The sequence below is a fragment of the Calypte anna genome, chromosome 1 (assembly GCF_003957555.1).
Source record: "Calypte anna isolate BGI_N300 chromosome 1, bCalAnn1_v1.p, whole genome shotgun sequence".
In the NCBI taxonomy this organism is placed as follows: Eukaryota; Metazoa; Chordata; class Aves; order Apodiformes; family Trochilidae; genus Calypte; species Calypte anna.
Genome location: NC_044244.1, coordinates 126,558,181 through 126,576,502, shown reverse-complemented (window position 1 = coordinate 126,576,502; position 18,322 = coordinate 126,558,181). Strand labels below are relative to the sequence as shown.

The following is an 18,322-nucleotide window of genomic DNA, read 5'->3' as shown; positions in this document are numbered from 1 at the left end:
ATGTACCCTCCATGTCGCCGAGCTTCCTCCCGCCCCGTCGCTCCCAGCACTTAACTCTCCTCCTCTCGGCTGCCCTCCCCGAACACCGCAGCGAGGCGGAAAGAGCCGCCCCTCCTCTCTTTCCCCCCGCTCCCCGGCCGGAGCGGCGCGGCCCCCCGCCGCCTGGCACCGTGAGGGCGGGGCGTCCCTACTTAGGGACAGGCCGTAGCCGCTGGCTGCCCCCTGTCCTCACCCCTCCCGCAGCCGTAGGGGCACGGATTCCCCCCTTCAAGCACCTGCTCGCCGCTTTTGTTTGGGGACGAGGGGTAAAGAGGTGCGCTGCCGCCCCTGAGTGTGAGGAGGTGGGGGCGGCAGGGGCACGACCCCCACGACCACGATCCTGGGGTGACTCCGGGGCTCACGGACCCTCTCGCTCCTGCCTTTGTCTGGCGGCCGGGCCTGGGCTGCTCTCCTCTCCCCCTCCTCCCTGCCCGGCGAGACCGCGCTGCGGGGCCGCTCTCTTCTGGGGAGGGAGGGGCGAGCTGCTTCCCCGCTGGGGGAGCCCGCGGTGGGAAGTGCGTTTCGGCTCCTCTTCGGGTCAGCAGGGAGAGAAGCAGGGACGCCTCATCCTGCCGCTCTCCTCCCGGCGTCCCGTGTTGCTCGGCGGCGCTTCCCCTGCCGCCAAGTTGCCACAAGTTGGAGCCGCCCCCCTGCCGCCGCCGGGCTCTGGCCTCGGCGTGAGACAATACCGTGGGCTGCGGAGGAGGAGGAGAAGGGGGCGGGAGGGAGGGAGCAGCCCTCTCTCGCCGCCGATGGGGCCGGGCTGGACGGCGCTGCGGGGCGGGTAGGTGGCTCCGCGGGCTGCCGCCGGCTGGCGCGCACCGGGGAGCGGCCGGCAGAGGCAGGCGAGCCCCGGCCAGGACGGGCGCCGCTGGCGGCGCGGGGGCTCCATGGAGGACGTGGGACTTCGGAGCGGTCGGGAGCGGCTGACCGGCGGCGACTCGCGTCTCGGCGCCGTCCTGGTGGAACCGGGGCCGGTGGTGGTGATGTTGGAGCAGCGGGCAGCGGAGAGCTACAAGCTGGTGGAAGTGCTGCTGACCGGCGGGGCTCCCTGGGGCTTTACTCTGAAGGGCGGGCGAGAGCACGGGGAGCCCCTCATCATCACCAAGGTGAGAGGCGCCGGAGGAGGGGCGAGGGTGGTGGGTCCGGCCGGCTCCATTTTGGCTCGCCTGCGGCGGTGACAGCCCAGCGGTGGCAGCGGGCCCCGCCGCACCGCCCGCAGCCCGGGGCTCACCGCAGGGCGGTTGCGGCGATGCCGCCGGTTCCAGCGCAGGTGCCGGCGGGCCAGTTCCCTGACGGCGGAGCTCTGAAGGCCGCAAGCGGTCGGGGAGACGGTGCCTGAGGGTGCTGGGGTACCCGGCGTCCGACACGGGCCGCTTCCGTGCGGGTCTGAGGGCAACAGGTTGTTGGGCGCAGGCAGCCAGGCGGCTTCGACCGACTGCTTCTCCTCCCTCTTGTTCCCCACTAAAAACTCGAACTGTCCGGGGGACCCCACTGCTGCCAGCGCAGCCCGAGACCCTGTGCTGGGCCTTCCCTCCCTCCCTCTCCTCTCCTTCTGGGCTCCTGGCGCAGAAGGGTACGAGACTAAAACTCCCATCTCTGAGGCTGAGTTTTCTCCGCTGCTGTTGCACTTGGAAATTCAAAATACTTGGGGTCACCTTTTGTATCTCACTCCTTTAAACAGGAGGTCTTTTCTGGGTAGTGACCAAATCCATGACCCAAAGACGGTGGTGGGGGAGGAGGAGTGGGAGGCTCTTGTTATATCACTTTCTGGTTACTTTTTTTTTTTTTTTTTTTTTTTTTAATGTCCTTGTATGCTTACAGCTTTAAACTACCTATCTTGAGTATCTTTAGAACCACCACTAACTGTTGGGTTTTGCTGTTAAGACAGCTTTGTGTTGCACAGTGAAAACGCATTAAAATAGATCCATATGTAGTTGGAAAAAATTCACATTAGCAAAGCACATTTTGCTCAAGATATGTAGGAAAGATCTGTATATGCTTTGTCTACAAGTCCTGTGGATTCTGCCTGTTCCCAAGTCAGAAGTGCACAGAGAATGTCAGAGGTCAACAAGTCAAGTTTTATCCATGGCAGAAATTATTCTAGTCTTGTATTTTAGTTGGTTTCATTGTCTAGTTGGTTCCCTTCTACCCTTGAAATAACTGCATTATGGCCTTTCCTGGTTAGGACTTCTGAAACCGTAGTTTTCTGGAATTCTTCCCTACTGCTGTTTTTCAAGGAATAACTGTCAGAAGATGTATATGCCGAAAAAGTGTGTACCTGGTTCCCCTCTTACCAGTATGCCAGATTAGAGAACATCAAACCTGGGAGCATTTGTGGAAAGGAGAAAAGAGCTACTTGCTATGTATTTACTAGCTGTCAAGTGCCAAATCAAATAATTCCACCTTCCTGGTAATGGCTAATAAGTGCTACATCTAAAGGCTGATCAGTGATACTTATTCATAATGCTATTTAGTTATTAAGTAATGTGCTTAAGTATTTGTGGCATGAGGATGTGGCTGTGGAATGTTGGAGAGAAGTGTTTGGGGATTGGGAACCTTGTAAACTGGGTCTGTTGCAAAGGAATAATTAAGTGGAACTACAGCCTTGATACCTTCTGAAAGCGTGCTGCTGTGTGGATGAGAAATCTGCTGTCCATCTGTGCTGACCTAGGAAGAAGAGGTGACCTGGATCTTTGTGTCTAAATTTTGGAATATATTTTCAATTGCCATTGGTGGACTCAAGTGTGTAGAACTAGTTTTGAAACCAGGGACTGGAGCTCATGTCCCCTGGAAGATAATTCTTTAGCTGTGGAACCTTCTCTTGATTTGGCCCATGCATATTGGTGTTGGGTTTTGTTTGTTTTTTTGTTTTTTTCTGTACATCTTCTATTGTTGGAAAGCTACTGGGAAGAAAACTTGCATACTGTGTGGTTAGAGCAGTCTCTCATTGCAGCAAAGATACGAAGTTTTATCTCTTCTCAGCTAAAGAGAGTGCATGTGGGGATCTCCAGGCTGCCATAGAAGAGGGGATGCCATTTCACCTGTGTTGCTCTCCCTGTGGCCTGTGCTGCCCCATCTCAGGCTGGTGGCTGGTCAGTGGGTGGTCTGGGAGAAGCCCACTGGACTGAATCCTTCAGGATACCTGTGGAAAACCTCCTGGTTTTGTGGATTCAAACTGTGCTGAAGTGTGATCTGGCTATGAAGCTCTGAACCACTCTAGTCCAGGGCTGTTCTAGGAAGGTGAGGATAGATGAGGACAACTGCTGCTTTTTAAGGAGAGGAATGTGAGGAGGTGTGAATGGAGTTTCAGATAGCAGCTACTTAAGGGGGAATTCTAAAATTCTGCCCTCTCCTTTCTTACTGTTGTCTCAAAAGGAATATCAGCCTTTGAAGAAAGTTGCACCTTTATGTAAATGATAGGAAGTCTGTGGTGTAAATATTTCCTGCTTTCCTTAGCATATATGGGACAACTACCATAACTGCCAGAAAAGCAGCACCTTAGAATACTATAATTGATAATATTAGTAAGTGTATGTTGTTCATTTTGGAAACATTTTCTGTTTAGTGCACCTCTTGGGTGTTAAGTTGCTATGGTTGTGTGGCTGACAAGAAGAGAGGTTTTTTTTATTACAGTCTACAGCAAGAAGATCTGCAAATACTATTTGGGAATTGAGTCATGTAGAAATATAGTAAATTAAAACAATGGGTATCTTTTGAGCCACAAAACTGCCAATAGTGAGGAAAGGGGAAGGTATGCTGAAGAAAATGTGTCCAGCCTAAGCAGGGGCTCAGCTGCTGGAATGTCAGGAGGGAAAGTGCTTGGCCCCAGGGGAGGGCAACTTGCAGTCACCCTGCTGGTGCCCCAGAGTGGGGCCCTGCCATTGCAGCCCTCCCTTTTCAGTGGTAGCATTGCGTTCTGTAGCTGAAACAGGAGAAATAGCCCTGAACCAGGTAGGCAGAATATCAAGTTCACCTGCCAGACACGAGGCTTTTATTTATTTACTTATTTATTTATTTTTTTATTCCTTGCCCTTTTTGTTGTTGCTGCAATATGCACAGAAAAAAATGGTGCATGATACAGCTTGCTTGATCTTTAAACATAGCTGGTCTTCTAAAGCTTGCCCCACCCACCTAAAAATGGCATTGCTAATATTTAAGAGAAAAAGTTGTGGTGTTGTGGTGGTGTTGCTTACTGTTATTTTTATAATGTCACTTTAAAAGAATGCTTTGCATTTTTTCTGATCTATGCGTGTGTGATAACATTTTAAAAAAAATTGCCCAAAGGCAGCTTGTTCTTGCCTAATTTGACAGCTTGAAAAAAAGGACTTGCTTTTTATAGCAACATGTGTATTTCAACAGAAGGTGAAGTGACAACTTGAAGGATTTAAAAGTCTCACAGGCCTCAGTTTTTTCCCTCTTTTTAAAGCAAAAAACTTCTGAAGAGGGACATCTTACTGGAAATATTGAAAATGAAAAGTCGAGGTGCTTAGGTGTGAATCTCGTGAAAATCTCCCATAGCTGCATTATCTTGATTACTTTTACTTTAAAATTACTCTTATCTGAGATGCCCAACTTGTAGTTTCAGTCCCAGCATTGATTGTGGGTGATGGGTAGAAAGTCATTTCACTTCCTGTATTAAGAATATCCTTGGAATTCTGATGTTGTTCTTTAGTCAGTGTTATCCTTATTACATTAGTAAGTATGAAAACATAGTGTATGTGTTTCAAGAAAGATTGCTGTATCATTTAAATAAATTCCTCTTTAGTATCAGTTTTACAAGACCCTACAGCTATACCTCCTCAAGCTATGATCTCATTGCAGGCTAGTCAAGGCTGGGCTTGGCTGGTATTTCAGCAAGATTTCCAAGTGAAACCTGGACTGTTGCAAGAAGTTTTGTTGTTGATTTAGTAGACAGAGTTCTTGTCTCCTTAATCAGTGCTGAATTCATGTCCCAGCTGGAGGTGCTGTCTTTCAAGAAGAAGCAGTATCGGACAGACTCTGAACCTTTGTTTATTTCTCTTTATTCCACTTGCTTTCCTAATGTGCTGCTGTCTATGGTTAGCTGTGAATTGCTATTATTTGAATTATTTGGAATGCTTCTCTATTGACTGGGTGAAGGACTTATCCTTGTATTAATTTATTAATTTTCAAACATAACTGCTTTCTGCCTATGTCAAGTCAGGTGTTCACTGTGGGCTGTATTGCTCATAGACATTAACAGTTTTTGAACTTGGCTGCGAAGCTCCATGTCCAGAAAACCATCCTTCCTTCTGAAACTTTCATTCAGCTTCTTAACTTGTAAGAGGAATTTATTGTTTGGGAAAGATTGGTCTGTGTTGGTCCTTTGTGCAGTTAAAATTTCATAGTTGAAAAAGTTTGGGAAATGTTTCTATATAAGAATGGATGTTTTAGGATTAAAATAATATGACAGAATTTATCTTTTTTTTTTTTCTTCAAATATATTAAAAGTTATTTGGTTTTTTTTCAGCACTAAAACTGTTTTGAATGCTTTTTACCTTTGTGTCTGACTGCTGAATCCCAGGTCTTGATTACTGAAAAGCAAGGTTTGGTCTGCTTTGATGCAAGAAGATATAACTGCTTTTTACTTTGGTAAGATGAAGGGAAACGCTCTCAATTTTAGCACTTTAATGGCTGTTACATGAGCTCTGTATTATAACCATTAATTTACTGGAAGAATGAAGCCCACCACACTTAAACCTGATGACAATGTTGTGGCTGAAGAAGTCTAAAGTGTTAACAGTTGAAATAACACCTGTATTGGAAATTTCATTTTAAAACGATCTTGGATATTGCTCTATGTGACCTACAAATGAGTTGAAATGAGAGGATGAGTTAAAAGGCTTGTGACTCAAGAAGTTTCAAGTCAGCTGAGTTACATGCTTAGTATTCAACAACCAGCGTGTGAGTGCAGTTTAAGAAATAGTATTTATGTGCTTGCAGTCCTGAAACTGCAGTTTTCCTTTGTGTGTTTCACACCACATTTTTAGGATGGAATTCCTCTTGAGGGGACCGGATCCTGTGCTTAAAACCAGAACTAAGAAGCTTCCTTGCAGCAAGCAAGCTTTTAACTTATGGAAATACTGATTGCTTCCAAATTACTTGGTTTTCTCCCCACTGCAGCATTTCCCCCTTCCAGCTACTTAGGCAAATTCAGATTTGTCATGATATTTTAGTTTCAAACAAAGTAACTCCAGAAACATTCATGTCTGGGAAGCCTAGCACAAGAGTTGGTGTGTTTTGTGGGAACAGTTACTGCAACAGGAGTTATAGACAGTGGGATTGCCTATTAAATACTTATTAATTTAGCCTATTTAAAGGGCAATGTAAATCTCTCTTGTTGTGTCTGTTGCTACTTTTCAGTATGAATTTTGGATTCTACAGTAAGCATTAGCATAAAAATAAAAGACCAGCAAGAGACCTCTAGTTATTGCTTGCTGTTGTCAGAAGAATGCCAGCAACGCCATTTATTACCTGGTTATCTGTCATGCTTGTGTTTTTGTTTGGTTTTTAAGAGGAAAAAACAGTGTGGGCCTGTGTGGTGTCTGTGTGTTTGCTACGTATGCTTTAATCAATAGACGGTGTATATTTTTACCTGGGGAACTTGATTAATTTTGTGTTCTGCTTAATGAATATTTAAAGTATGGGAGTGTGGAAAGAACAGGATAAATGGGAAATGAAACCCGGTCATGAATGGATGAGAGAAAACAGCTGTTTAGTACTAACTGAGCCAATATTACAGCACATACATGACTTTTTTTCTTGAGGAAAGCTATTTGTGTTTAATCTTCCTATGGACTTGTAACCTATACAGAGAATACCTAATAAGTTTATAGATCTAGTTCTGTGGGCCACTTTGTTATAGAACTTTGAGGCCAGTCCCAGCCATTAGGCAGATTTTTTACCTGTGGTACATTTAAGAGATTGTATATGTTGTGTAGAAAGTTTCCCAGAGAGATGAAGTAAAAATTAATGCACTTCTGTCAAGACCATAGATCCTCTGTTTAATCTGTGCAAACTTGCTTTCTACTGTCTGTATTTTGACCTGTTTTGATATAAGGTCAGGTGAAGTTCTTTTAATATATACATGAAGAAAAATACTGATGCCTCTCTGTAAAACTGAAGAAATCCTTCCTGGGTTTTAGGTTTTGTGGGGTTGTTTTGTTGTTTGGGTTGGGTTTTTTTGACTTTAAGATAAGAAACAGATTTGGAATCTTTCTGCATATTTTCAGTTTTTTAAAGGCTATGCAGCAAGTATGCTGTGCTGACTGCTCTGATTTTTGTACTACTTGTAAATTCACAGTTATGGTCATATAGCAAGATGGAATGCAAGGTTTATGGAATGGGTGACTGAATGCTTTTTGTTTAAATACATTCATCCAGTTATAGGAAATGTCTGCAAAATCTTGAACAGTAACCTTTTTTTTTTTCTTTTCTTTTTTTTTTTTTTTTTTTTTTAAATTCAACTTGATATACTTGTAGAATGCATTTTTATCTTCATATGTTCTTTGCCAAGCAGCAGACTTTTGGTGGTGTTCACTCAGACTTAAGCTAGGCATTTAATAAAGTAGATACTTTTGGAAAGTGATTTGTAGTGTTTAAATTAGACATGATTTAAGTGCTCTGAATTGCGTTCTTCGGTGCCTACCATTTGCTGTCAACACGTACCTAGATGCCTGCATAGGTCCCTGTAGTAAAATGAAATGTACTCAAGCAAGATTATTTTCTGCATAGTCACAGTGTGTGTGGCTATACCCAGAGCTGTTGGAAAATTTTTTATTTCTCTGCTTGTGCTTTGTTTCTGAACATTGCAAGAACATAGCTTCTGAGTTTGATTTATTGAGATTATCAGGGGAGATCTATAACCCAGCAAGGAGGACAGTGTGAAGTTAGGAGAGAACTTCTTTCCCCTCCTTGAGAGTTAATACAGTATCAGTATTCAGTCTCTAATTAATTCAGAGCTTTCTTGGTAAGCACAGGTCAGGTCACCAAGAAAAGAAGTGGCTTCTGAATATAGCAGTCATTGGGGAGTCATTTTAGCATCCTTTGCATGTGCCTGAGGGTCATTGTAGAGTGCTGAAATCTTCCAGACAGGAAGAACCCACAATCTAGTAAATGCTGGAAATGTAGCAAAGTGGTGCTTTGAGAAATTAAATAGCTTTTGTCAGGTACAGAATTCTTGAGTTGGATCTTGAAGTAGTTACTGATGGAGTAAAGTGTTTTAGGGTACAAAAGAGATGATTATTTCAAAGTTCTTCTGAACCCAGGAGGTGATGAAATCTACTTAAAGTTTTGAACTTTTTAGGCAAAAGCACAGAATCATTTGTGTTGAGGGGAAAGCTTCATATCTTGTGTCCCTGTACTTCTTCTGCCTCACCCCCTATGTGAAGGAAGCCTCCCCCTCTGACACCAGACGTGATTTATCTCTCCCTTTAAATCCTCTCTGTTTCTAAATTAATAGATTATTTGGAACATTTACATACTTATTATTTGCCCACATCAATCAACTCCACTATATGAATTGGAAAATATATTCTCATGTTTCTTAGAGACAGAGTTTCTTGAGAACTGTACATGGTAAAGAGGTTTTTGAAGGATGTAGAGTGGCATGTTACTCTAAAGTGGTACAAAGGGCAGAAAACAGTGTCAGTGACTGAAAACTGGTGGAAGTCAGGAGTATATGGGGACCTCGTCTGCAGTGCTTGAGAAGCTGTATTCCTTTGAATAGTTAGTAACAATGCAATTTTATCCCTTCTTTCATTCAGCTGAATGACCTTTTAGAGGGAAGTTGGATTGTGATTGAATGTCTTCTCATTGTAATTATAGGTGGCCTTATCAGATGCTTTCTTTGCTCCAGGCTCTTACCTGTTCTGTCAGTCATGTTTCTGAGATCTAGACAACTTCTGTCCTACATAGAATCATAGAATGGCTTGGCTTGGAAGGGACCTTAAGGACCATCTAGTACCAATCCCCCTGCATGGTCAGGGACACCTCCCACCAGACCAGGTTGCTTAAAGCCCCATCCAACCTGACACTTCCAGGGAGGGGCAGCCACAGCTTCTCTGGGCAACCTGTGCCAGTGTCTCACCACCCTCAAATTAAAGAATTTCTTCCTAATCTCTAGGCTCAACCCCTCTTCAAGTTAAAAACCATTTCCCCTTGTCCTCTGACTACACACCTGTGTAAAAAGCCCTACCCCAGCTGTCTTGTGTGCCCCCTTTGGATATTGGAAGGTTGCTGTAAGGTCATCTTGGAGCCTCCTCTTCTCCAGGCTGAACACGCCCTGCTTTCTCAGCCTGTCTTCACAGGGGAGGTGCCCCGGCCTGATGATCATTTCAGTGTCTCTCCTCTGGACACATTCTAGGAGCTCTATGTCCTTTTTATGTTGGGGACTCCATAACTGGATACAGTACTCCAGGTGGGGTCTCACAAGAGCAGAGCAGAGGGGGAGAATCCCCTCCCTCTCCTGGCTGTCTCTGCTGCTTTGGATCCAGCCCAGGACCTGGTTGGCTTTCTGGGCCCACACTGAGGGCTCATGTTGAGCTTCTGGTCCAAGTTTCTGGTTACTTCCCATGGTCTGGTCCTTGGCTGTGTGCATCATCTTCAACAACAGGGTGTTTAATGCTCTGGTAACAGCAGAGAGGCAGTTACCTTTGAGAAGCCTGGTGGCAATGGTTAGGCTGCTCTTGCTGATGCCTGAAGTTGAATGTGATCTGGTTTTGTTGAAAAGCTGATGCAATTCAGAGCTTTTTAAATGTAAGACTATTAACCTCATTCTAAGTTGTGATTATTATTATTTTGAAATAAAGGTAAAACATCTAAGTGCTAGTAAAACTTAAAATCCATAGCCTTTTAAGATGGCTAGACACATGAATTTTAGACTAGCAATTTCTTCATCCTCAGTCTTTCTATTGTGTTCTTGCTGTAATGGACTTGCAGTCAAGTCTGGAGTAGGGAGAGATCTGTCAGTGGGAAGCATGAGATTATAATAAATTTCTTCAAAAGTGAGGCACAGGTACCTACTGCTGTACCTGAAATTGATGCTTCAAGACTTGTCCTGTTCAGAAAATTGAATGATTGGTCCTTTCACAAAGCTATAAAAAACTAGATTTTTCAAGATTTATTTCTGTCACTTGAGATAAAATATACTTTGTTATACAGTTGCATTGAAAGCTTCCAGGATGAGCTATGAAAAAAAAAAATCACTATCTCCCAAATACATATAAATTATTCAACATTCTTTAGGAAATAAAGCTCTGATTTGGTTCAGTGAATACTGTAAAAAGTTGAGAGGTAACAGTAGTTTATTTGGAACCTGCATGATTTTCAGTAACATACTATAATCTTTTAGGATAGCATTGTACAAACTTGATTTCATGGTTAAGGAAGTGAAACACTTCCTACACAGTATCAGTTAGTCATCACTGTGTTAATTTTCTTAAACAAATTAGATGCAAAAATGAGTTTGTGGGTGTTTAGTTGGCCAATATATGACATAATTAATTCTTCAACTCCTGATGACTATTTGGATTCTGGGTAGTTAAATCATTACAGTATTGTAAATTGCTTGCTTTCTTCTACAAATACATACTTGGCTGATCGAGAGGAAAGGAGGACATTAGATTTTAATTTGCAACATTTGCAGTTTTGTTTTGTTTTTTTTTTTTTAAATGGAATAGCAAAGCATCTGTTTCACAGCCATTCATTTAAATAAAAGAAAGATGGAAACACACTGTGTTGACATAAGGTAGTGTTTTGTTGGGTGTTTATATGTGGAGAAAATTAAAGATTAAGACTTCAGTCTTCATCTACCTGTTAAATATAACTGATGTTTTGGATAGTGAAGTCAAGATTTAAAACAAATGTACATTTTCAAAATCTGCTTTTATAAATAATTTATAATCTGTTTTTTACATTACTATATTGGTAATGGGGCTTAATTTCTAAGTGTAAAGGCTTCTTCAAAATTAAAAAGTGGGGTCTTGTTCTGAGGCTGGAAGATGTTACATAGGCACTGGCTTCTCTTAAATGCAGCTCTAATACCATAAAATTACTTCTACTTTACAGACCATTGTTAGGGCAAATCTCTAGGATCAAGGTATTTTTTTTACCCTTTTAAACTATGTATTTTGATTATGTACAAGATCTTTTTTATTTCCTACCATTTTTCCTGTTTTTGTGAAAGGTAACTATTTGCTCTCCTGCCCATAAAACTTAAACCAAAGTGATTTATTTGCAAAATAGATTTTTTTTTTTTCTGCAGTCTCTACCTTCTGGGAACTTGATGTTTTTCCTGACTCCTGGGGAGATAGCTATCGAGAGTAGGGAGGAGAGAGGGCTGTGCCTTTCCTGACACCTTGGAGACCTGAGGAGTTTCTGTGGTTGCTCAATCTGATGTTAGGGAGGGGTGTAAGGCAAGTCTTTCATTGCTCAACTGAATTTCTTCTGGCTGATTAAGGAAAAGTCTTGTCTTAAAAAATATCGTAGCTGTGACCTGTTGTGCCAAAGGTGTAGGTGATTACAGCAAGAGGGTGGAGAGGCACCTGACACTTTGGTGGTGGTTTGGTCCCATCAAGCCAACCATGAGTCTGAATTTGCAAAACTTCAACACAGAACCCTGTGAGATGCAAGGAACTGGAAACATTAGTGAACTGGAAGTTTGGAAACTGGGAGATGTATTAAGTACATTACGTCTTTTGCCACAGGTTGCTCAAGTGCCTGTGTAAAGTTGTTTGGCATCTTTGCCTCAGTCTCTGGTGTTGAATAGGAGTAGCAGTGTTTCCCAACCTCAGAGGAGTGTATTTCACAGGAAACAGACCTGACACTGAAGTGCTGAAGTATTATCATGACATCATGACAAAGACTTTGTAGTCTTTCTTGTAAAACACAGAACCCAAATACATGGGAAGCGTAGGAGTACATAGAGTTGTCTTAGTAATCTGTAGTTGTGTGATTCTGTTGGGAATAAATCCTTCAGAACAGAAAAAAATGCTTTGTCCTTGTGTATCTCCAGTGTTCATCATGAAATTACACACTGAAGTGTATAATCAGGTCTTTTTTCACAAAACCCCACTACAAACCCAAAATGCTCAGATGCTCTTGGTGCCTCAGAGAAGTAGAAGAGGTGAACAGAGTTAGACAAACTGTCAGCACTTGAGTGGAAGAAAAAAAAAAACAAAAAACAACTAATGTGGACTTCTTACATGAAAGGTCAAACAGGCATTTGAATCTGTGGGATCTGAAACATTTGCTAGGAAATAGATTTTGTAGCCAAAACACATGTCCTTGCTGACCGCTTGAATTCCCTTCAGTTTCCAATGACTGACCTATTTACAGGTTCTTGCTAGAAACAAGTTATCAGTGGCAAGAAGACTAATGGTGAGTTTACTTGTTGTTGTCTAAGGTGGTGACAGGATACAAGTTTCAGAAAGATGAAGGGATCATGTATGTGGTTTCCTTTAACTGCAGACAAACCTCAAAATTTTACTTTCTTCATCTGCACATGACCAGCACTAATGGGAGGCTTCTGTTTGCCCCAACACATTGATGATTGGTAAAATCACCCATGGACTTTCTGTCCTATATCCAGTGCTGCAGACAGCAGGTCTTTAGCAACCTATTTTATTTGGCTGAAAGCTGACTGGGGAAATGTTGCATGAGCAATTTAATTAACCGATTAGAGGGAGTGGAGATGAGCAGCAGGGAGTGGCAGCATGGTGGGACACAGTCACACGCCCCGCAGTGACTTACAGCCCTGTAGTCCAGCTGACTTGCAGTGAAAATTAATTTGAAGTATGGAAGTAATTTAAAAAAAAAATAGGAGATAAGCATTTGCAACTTTGGAGTTTTCACTAACAAGCAGCCTGAGTTCAGAACTATGTTCTTTCTTTATCCTATAGTGTAAAAATAAATATATCAGCCCTCTTTTGAGATCAAAAGGGATGCTGACTGGCTGACTGTATCCAGGGTATAAGAAAACGGGTTTGTGTGGTTTAGTTTTTTGCTACCAGAAGTTAAATTTGAACATCTAGAAGGAGCAAATTCACTAAATCAACACTACCTTAAGTCATGACACATTATAACTAGGTTTGGATCTACTGTGGCTACCTTTTTTGTCCAAAGCCCTGGAGTTTTCAGGGATACTTGTTTGATGCTGGCTGCAGTTTGTTATGGCCAGGTTTTTTATCTTTGAGTTCTGGAAAAGTTTCTGTGATGACTTCTTTGTGCACCTAGTTTTGATATGAAATAAAAAATTTATTATATAACTTTTAATAATGTACTGTTAGAGATTATTACTATTTAAAAATGTTTTTGGGCTTTGGACTGAAAAGCTTTCTTTAAGATTTCTGAGTTAATTTTTGTAAATTTCCGGTGATAATTTAACTATTTCTTGGTCACTGGAAAGCTGCATCTAGATTTAGACTGTTACAAAGAATGTCAAGGAAAATTCATGGGTGTGTTTGTTAATAATAAGACTGGTTTCCACCTGATAAAAACATAGTTGTATTCAGGGTCCTGAAAAGCAGCTCCCCTCCACTCGCCAAAACCAGTCACTATTTATACCCTGGGTTGTAATTCTTGTTTGCAGTACATTGAACTGAGGATGGAGAATATGTGCTGTTTGACCATGAAATTGGGCATGTTTATCATGTATTATTGTAAGAAGTGTGGGTAGGGTTGTATATACAGTGTTTAATTACAGAAATCTTAAATCATTCTACAGTGATTAGCTCTGTAATTTTTATATTCCTGTAATAGGTTTTGTGTTTATTTCTTTTAGTTGTTTTTTTCAGAGAAGACATACAAAATGTGGCACCCATGTAATATTATCAACTGAACTGTGAGTTTTCCAAACTAATGGGAGTAACATCAGGTCCTTGCTTACTGTGGGGAGAGTTTAGGTTTCTGCACTGCCCAAAGATATGTTCAGATTCAGGAATTCACTCCAGGTTCTGGAGGGAGGGAGCATGTTGTAGTTGCCTCTTCTTTCCAGTGCTTGGTCCCAGCCTTTTCTGAATGTCTTTTAACCTGTTTCAGTTTTACTTCTTTCTTACCTAGAAGTCTTTATACCTCAGCATTCTCCTCATCTGAGTGATTTTGCATTCAGTTCAACAGACATCATCTTTCTTTACCAGTTTCTCTCAATCTGCTGTTTCTGTCCCAAGGTTCAAATCTTTTTTTTGTCTTTTATTTCAGTCACGTGCAGTTCAGCTTACGTGGCCTCATACCTTTTTCCTTGGCACCTCTCTGCTTAAAGCCCTAAACTACCATGTGTTTAGCATGAAGGATCTTCTCTCAGGACTTGGAGTTGGTTGAGAATTCTGGTAGTTGGATGCTTTGAGTTGTTTAACTCAAGCAACACCAGGCATGTAACACACACAGAGAACTGTGGGGACATCCTGGATGCTGTCAGATCCTCCTTTTACCAGAGGTGTGTGTGGGGGTCACTTAGAGTGTTTCAGAGTAAGTTATCAGTTTTGCTTTTTAACATAAGCGTTTGGTTTTTTCACATTATTTCTTCATTCATTTCTTGGAACTGGATGAACCATTTAATTTTAAATTTCAAGAAAACTGAAGGTTTGAGGCCGGTGTGCAAAATGGAAAGTTTTCTGCCTAACCAATTAAAGTATAGTAAATGCATCAACCTCTGAAAGAAAACATGATCTCATGATATGAAGCATCAAGCAACTTTGATTAGTGACCTGGCTAATACTACCTGCGGTTAATTATCAAAATAGATCTTGGAGTAAGATGAAGACACCAGATTGTTTTTTCCAAACCATGGCTTAGATAGTGCTTTATTAGAAAGATGTAATATAGAAATAAAAGCAATTAAAAGATCTCTACGCTTATTTGTATTGAAATTTACAGTACCATGAAAAGTAAACTGAGAGCTTGAAGAACAATCTGTTGGGGTTTTTTGGGGTTTTTTTGAGTTGTACTTGAAATTAATCAGTCTGCTTTTTAAATTCAAAGCCAGAATACACATAATAGTCTGACCTGGAAAAGTATCCTGTGAATACTGGTATGCAACAGAACACACTGCTTTTTCTCTACCTCTGTGCCTCTGTGCAAGCCGAGATGTTTCATCCAGTTTTACTTTTGGAGAAGAGTGTCTTGCAAAGTTAGTGAATGTTTTGTTGTGTTTGATGATAGTTGTCCAGGTGATGATCAAATTATAGCAAAGCACCAGAAGAGCATGTCTCCTTTCTGAGATATTCTGAGAGTTATTTCCCTTTCTGATTAGGCTGTGAGTTGGAGGCAAGAGAATGAGGTAGTAGTTACGTATTTTAAAAGCAGTACTAGCATTAACATATAGTTATGGAAAAGTAATTTTCCATTCTTGAGCACATATTATTCAAAGCTAGCAGTTTTGGAAAGAAAGCAGGAGTACCCTATGACCTTCAGCACATTCCAATGGTTTGGTTTTGAGGGTTTTTTTGTTTTTGGTTTTTTTGTGTGCAAAAGAAAAAGAAAAGGTGACTGTTTCAAGTGCTTTTTGTTCTTACCTGATTTATGTTCAGAGATGCATTTCCTGAACCGACCAAAGTTCTGATGTTGAATGCCAGTTTCTGCAGGGGTTTCAAAGTTATGTAATTAAAGTTAAATGTCAGAGTTGATAAGCTTCAGATACTGAATGTTGGACCACAATCTCAAAGCACTGGAAAGAAAGCAACCTGGAACCTGTATCTCTGTTACAGCCCTTCCCATTGTAATGTAGTGTGAGTTTTGCGTACATGGAATGGGGACTCTCTTAGAAGGCAAGAAGAGCCTAAGAATTTAATTGGCAACCAAATGAAGGTTAAGATGTGGTGCCATGACAAAAGAGAGAGTGCAGTCTTCAATATTACAAACAAAGGTGTCATCAACATGAATAGATGGGGTTTTTAACCTGGTGTACTAACAATTGATGAGAGCTCCCAGCTTATAGAAGATGTTGGAAATTCAATTAGATGCTGGAAACTGGTGTAACACTTAAAAAAGCTAACAAAATGTATTTTACTCAAGGAAACTGAAATACAGACCATAATTAAATAGATTTTTAATGTAACATGAAGACTTGAAATAATAGTAATTGTTTCTAACATTAGGTTTGAGGCTAAACTGCTTAATGTTTTCTGATGCTTTGTGGTTTTTTGTTTTGTTGTGGGTTTTTTGTTTTTGTTTGCTTCTTTTTAAAACATAATTGCTTAATGTAAAAAAAATTATTGGACAGAGTATGAATGTACATGAAGAAATAAAACTGATTGTGAACTGATAGGTCCTTTTAGTATTTTGTTTGTTCACAGATACTTAATTTCTGAAGAAAAATAAACAGGCATTGATCTTCAGACCCCAAGCCTTTGAATTGTATCATGGTAGAGTAAGTGCTAGCAAATCATAAGATCTGTAATCTGTAAAGCCACTAAATAGCCACATAGGAACTTAACAGGGAAACTTGTGATTGATTCCATTCAGTTAAATACAGGAAGAAATGGGGTTTGTTTTGTATTTCATTGTGTTTGCAGGATACGCAAAGGAAAATATGTGACTTTGTTGGTAGCTAAACACAGCTTTGAATCCCTGTTTTTCCATTATCGTAGGATTGTTTATATAAGATATGAGATCAGATCTTACTCTGAAATAGGATAGCATTTTGATTTATCAGTTAAACTCCAGATGACTTGTGAGATTAGAGTGGATAGTGCTTTGAATTTCTTGTCATTCCTTCTATTTCTTTTTGAAATGGCAACATTTAAGTAGTTCAGGAAAAAAAAATCACTAAAATATAAGGTATAGTTAAACCCTTCTGCTTAATGTCATATCTCTAGATAATGCTTCTGTACTTTGTATTATTTCATGTTCTTGTCATTAATTCTTTACCTTAGATTTACTCTTCTGTTAGTGTTTGGAGGTAAAAGGTTTTTTGTGTGTTTTTCTGTGAGGTTCAGAATATTATTAAATCTGCTCATTCTTTCTTTCAAGGGACCTGTCTAATCAGTGAAAATAATGTTCTTAAAATATGTAAGGTTGAAAACAAAATTGTATTTATTTCTCAGTTTGGATTCCTTAGTTTTCTTATTACATATATGTGTTTTTAATTCCTTCTCATAATGTAGTTCATTGTTTCTAATGATCTATAAATGTATCTGAATCATAGCCTATTTTTTATTGAAAACAAAAGAAGATATGCTGTACACTAGGTAGGAACATGTTTAAAGTTCTTTTGGTACTGAAGTATAACAAATTCCAGTGACTGTTTCTGCCAAGATACTTCATCAGTGGAGGTCTATAGTTTTGTGAAATTTTGTTGGTGCACATCGACTTCATGCTTTCATATTTTGAAAGCATTTTATTTTGACTTTTGAGTTCAGATTTCCAGATCTAGAAATTTGTCTATGTAATAAGGATGATAAATTCTCTTTGAAAATCAGATGCTTAAAAAGATACTACTTTTATTTTTTTTGCTGGATGTTGAGCCAAACAAAATCTGTGTCTGTCTGAAAAATCTCTGGCCACAGGATTTTTCCTGTACCATTGTTACTGGTTTATCTGCTTGTTTTCCTTGGAAAAAAAAATGGAAATACCAATTGCATGTTGAAAACAATAGAGCAGTGTTTGTAAGACTGAGCTTTTATGGGTTGAATTGACACCAGGTTTTTTTCACCTGTGGAACAGCTTCATCTTACTCCTTGAAGTGTTTTAGTTGACAGTTCAACTGAGATACTGCAAGTAGTGACATGGCAGTAGAAAAAAATACTTCAATCAGACTTTACATCAGTGTGATAACTTTCTGGGTATCACTCAAAAGTAACATAAGCAAACATTGCTTAGGAAATTGTATAGTACAAGCAGGCCATCTCTGTTTTTTGAAAAGTAGATCTGGTTCTTCTGGTTCATGTGCACTTCATGTCAAATATTGTGTCTTTTCTGCCAGCAGTGTGTTATTCTGAGTGGAAAATATTTCTAGAGCACTCTACTTCTTAATACTGATGGACAGTTACGTTTTTCTCAGGCTCGTTAACTGAAGCAAATTGGCCAAAAATGTGTGGAAGCAATCTGTGACACAGGAACATTCTTCACCCTGTGAGTGTTGATCCACTTTTGAGACTTGCATTGAAGACAATAATGGTATAAGAGTCAGACTTTATTATGAATTTGGGCCCTTGTGCAAGTACTCGGAGCCTGTTGCAACCAGTGACTGTGCCTGCTAATGGTGGCTCCCTGTTTTCCTAAGAAATGCCACGTACCTAAGTAACCATGCAGCATCAAGCATGGTGTT

At 40.8% G+C, this 18,322-nt stretch overlaps 1 protein-coding gene across 1 annotated transcript in view; it reads left to right on the top strand.

The window, feature by feature from the left end:
• The first annotated feature begins 888 nt into the window (after positions 1-888).
• The window catches only part of SHROOM2 (shroom family member 2), a 122,539-nt gene continuing 105,105 nt past the window's right edge, over positions 889-18,322 (top strand). Inside the window, exon 1 of the mRNA XM_030464372.1 lies at positions 889-1,148. Within this exon, the coding sequence (XP_030320232.1) occupies positions 930-1,148 (219 nt within the window). The 5' untranslated portion in view covers positions 889-929. The remainder of the gene's footprint in view (positions 1,149-18,322) is intronic.